At 36.7% G+C, this 2,500-nt stretch overlaps 1 protein-coding gene across 5 annotated transcripts in view; it reads left to right on the forward strand.

Annotated features, from left to right (window-relative positions):
• Nucleotides 1-2,500, forward strand: part of LOC138052418 (inhibitor of Bruton tyrosine kinase-like) — a 44,002-nt gene that overhangs the window by 5,589 nt on the left and 35,913 nt on the right. For all 5 annotated transcript variants that reach the window (XM_068898909.1, XM_068898910.1, XM_068898912.1 and 2 more), the window contains exons 3-5: nucleotides 69-239; nucleotides 1,642-1,772; nucleotides 2,424-2,500. The exon at nucleotides 2,424-2,500 is cut by the window's right edge and continues 34 nt beyond it. In XM_068898909.1, coding sequence (XP_068755010.1) covers nucleotides 69-239; nucleotides 1,642-1,772; nucleotides 2,424-2,500 — 379 coding nt within the window. The remainder of the gene's footprint in view (nucleotides 1-68; nucleotides 240-1,641; nucleotides 1,773-2,423) is intronic.

The raw sequence follows: 2,500 nt of genomic DNA on the forward strand, positions 1-2,500 counted from the left end.
ATACAGTACTTGACTAAATAACTCATAAAACACATTCTGCCATTGTTATGTCACTTTTTTCATTTAAGTGCAAGCCAAAGTGATTCAGTCATGTACGAGCTCAAGCAATGATGAACTTACATTAAGAGCCGGTGACATAGTAAAGGATATTACAGTGATAGGCAACAAGTGCTGGAATGGTCTCCTGAATGGCAAAAGAGGATATTTTCCAAGAAAATGTGTCAAGCTGCTGAGGAAAGGTATTAAACTGGTCATCTTACAGATATAATTATTGCATTATCATTAATTTTGGAGATTGTAAGTTGGATGTCTGGAATACATAAGGGCTTAACTACATGTAGCTGGAAGTCTCTTTGACCATGTCACCAAACCCCACTCTAGGCTTTGTTCATCTATCACCTCTGTGAGTAACTGAGATTGGAAGGGTGTGATGAGAGAGACTTTTGAAGATCCTGATGCAGTAGTGTTCCTTGAAAAACTACAGTGTAGATGTAACCAAGAACATCATTAGAAGAAACGGCATTACATGGATTAAGATTAATTATTGAAAAGAGGAAGACTGTTCATGCATAGTCATAGCCAAAACTTCTTGGGGCACTTTCAATAACATGATTGTAATTCGTGTCATAGCATCCCACCACCCCAAGCAATGTTGAAACCAACTGCAGCTTTTCAGAATTTTTCCATGTTTCAAATCCAGAATGTAAGGGGGAGGTGGGGAGAAGGTTGTGCCCATGAAACTGCATGTTCTTTATTGACTCCATTGTCCCAAAAATACTTGTACTTGTGTCTCAAAAGTCATTGATTGTAGATATGGGCTACTGTAGTCAAAGATCTCAGAATCTCAAGTCCAGCCGTTATTACTACATGTATCATGCCATGTTACTTTTAAGCGATAACCATAAGATCTTTTAAATCTTTTAACTGGGCTTTGAAAATTTATCTGTTTTCTTACCACTATAGTCGCAACGTAGTGCACATTCCAAAACAGTCCTTGTTGATTCATTGATGACTATAACTGATGACTAAAATCACCTTATCAATCTGTAGCATAACAACTGACAAGGACTGCACACGATCTTATTGCCATTGTGAAAACTCTGATTGCACCATCAGTCGTAGCCATTGTGAAATCTCCGATGACGTAATGGTCTTAATTAATCTGGAACTTTCTTCGGATATGTATGGGTATGAATGATAGTGACAATAACAAATTTAATTGGTTTTTTACATGATTAAAGGGGTAGCAAGGTACATGTAGTCACACAAACTGTCACAGTAATTCAAGAATTATGTTATCCATGGCTATCTTTAGTATGGTGGTTATTTCCCTACCAATGAAAGTTGCAACGTCGACGCATTCAATACTCGCTTTATGTATTCAATACTCGCTTCTAATCAAGCACTTCAATAACACAAAAAGGCAATATATTTTGTATTCAATAGAGTGGAATATTCGTAAAATTTTAAGCACATTAGTGTTGTATAATTATAGCCAAGTGGAAGTTTGGGTCTGCTCACTGACAAAACTAAAAAAAAAAAAAACAATGTGCAAAGCAAGAACCGTGCTTGGCCCATGGCTGTCTCCAAATGCTCCTTGCTTTAAATAATTTTTTTTCACGTACATAATTATTTCAAAAGATTATCCTTTGGAGCTGTACACTTGGGGATCAAACACCAACTTCACTCTTGGTCACAGAGATGAAAACACAAGACACACTCCTGAAATTCTGGAATGTCCACTTGGAGCTGCAAACGTTTTTATCAAAGAAGTAAGTTGCAGAATCCCATCTTTAATTAGTTAGTATTGATTGTTGTGACAGCGAAGACAAGAGTGTCAGCAATGACAGTGATGATGATGATGATGACTGCGACAACAATTATTACAAATGCGTTCTTTTCCACCATTATTACTGTATTTTAGTCAGGATAACGTGGTGTGGGGCATTTTTTTATCCCAGGTATAGACACCAAAATCAATTTTAAATGGGATAAAGATACAGCATTGTCTACAAGTAAGAGTTAAATCAATTCTGGAAATGCACTCTAAGAAAACGACTATGCGCTCCATTCCTTATGATCATGCTAAAAACCAAAGAGTCTTACTTTGTATTCCTTCTCCAATCTGAAGTTCACTTATAATGTGCTGGGACTGAGCTCATAACAAATTAAAGTCATGAAAATTTAATTTTAAGACACATGTATCATCCTGTATCAAAATATGTGTTAATTATGCAGAGAGTATGCAAGAAAGCAAAGAGGAAAATGTAAAGCGATGATACTACTCTGTATCCTGTTGCTAATTAATTTGATCTATAACTACATGTACCACCCCTTACTTTTGCACCATTGCAAAACACTAGCTTTGATGCAGTAGCTCTCTGAGTGTATAACTACAATTTGTTGGCTTTCATTTTGTGAAGGTTGTGATGTGCAAGTTTCACACGGTGTTTCTAAGTGATGATGGCAGAGTTTTCACGTGTGGCCATGGCAGAGGTGG

The sequence above is a fragment of the Montipora capricornis genome, chromosome 6 (assembly GCF_036669925.1).
Source record: "Montipora capricornis isolate CH-2021 chromosome 6, ASM3666992v2, whole genome shotgun sequence".
Classification (NCBI taxonomy): Eukaryota; Metazoa; Cnidaria; class Anthozoa; order Scleractinia; family Acroporidae; genus Montipora; species Montipora capricornis.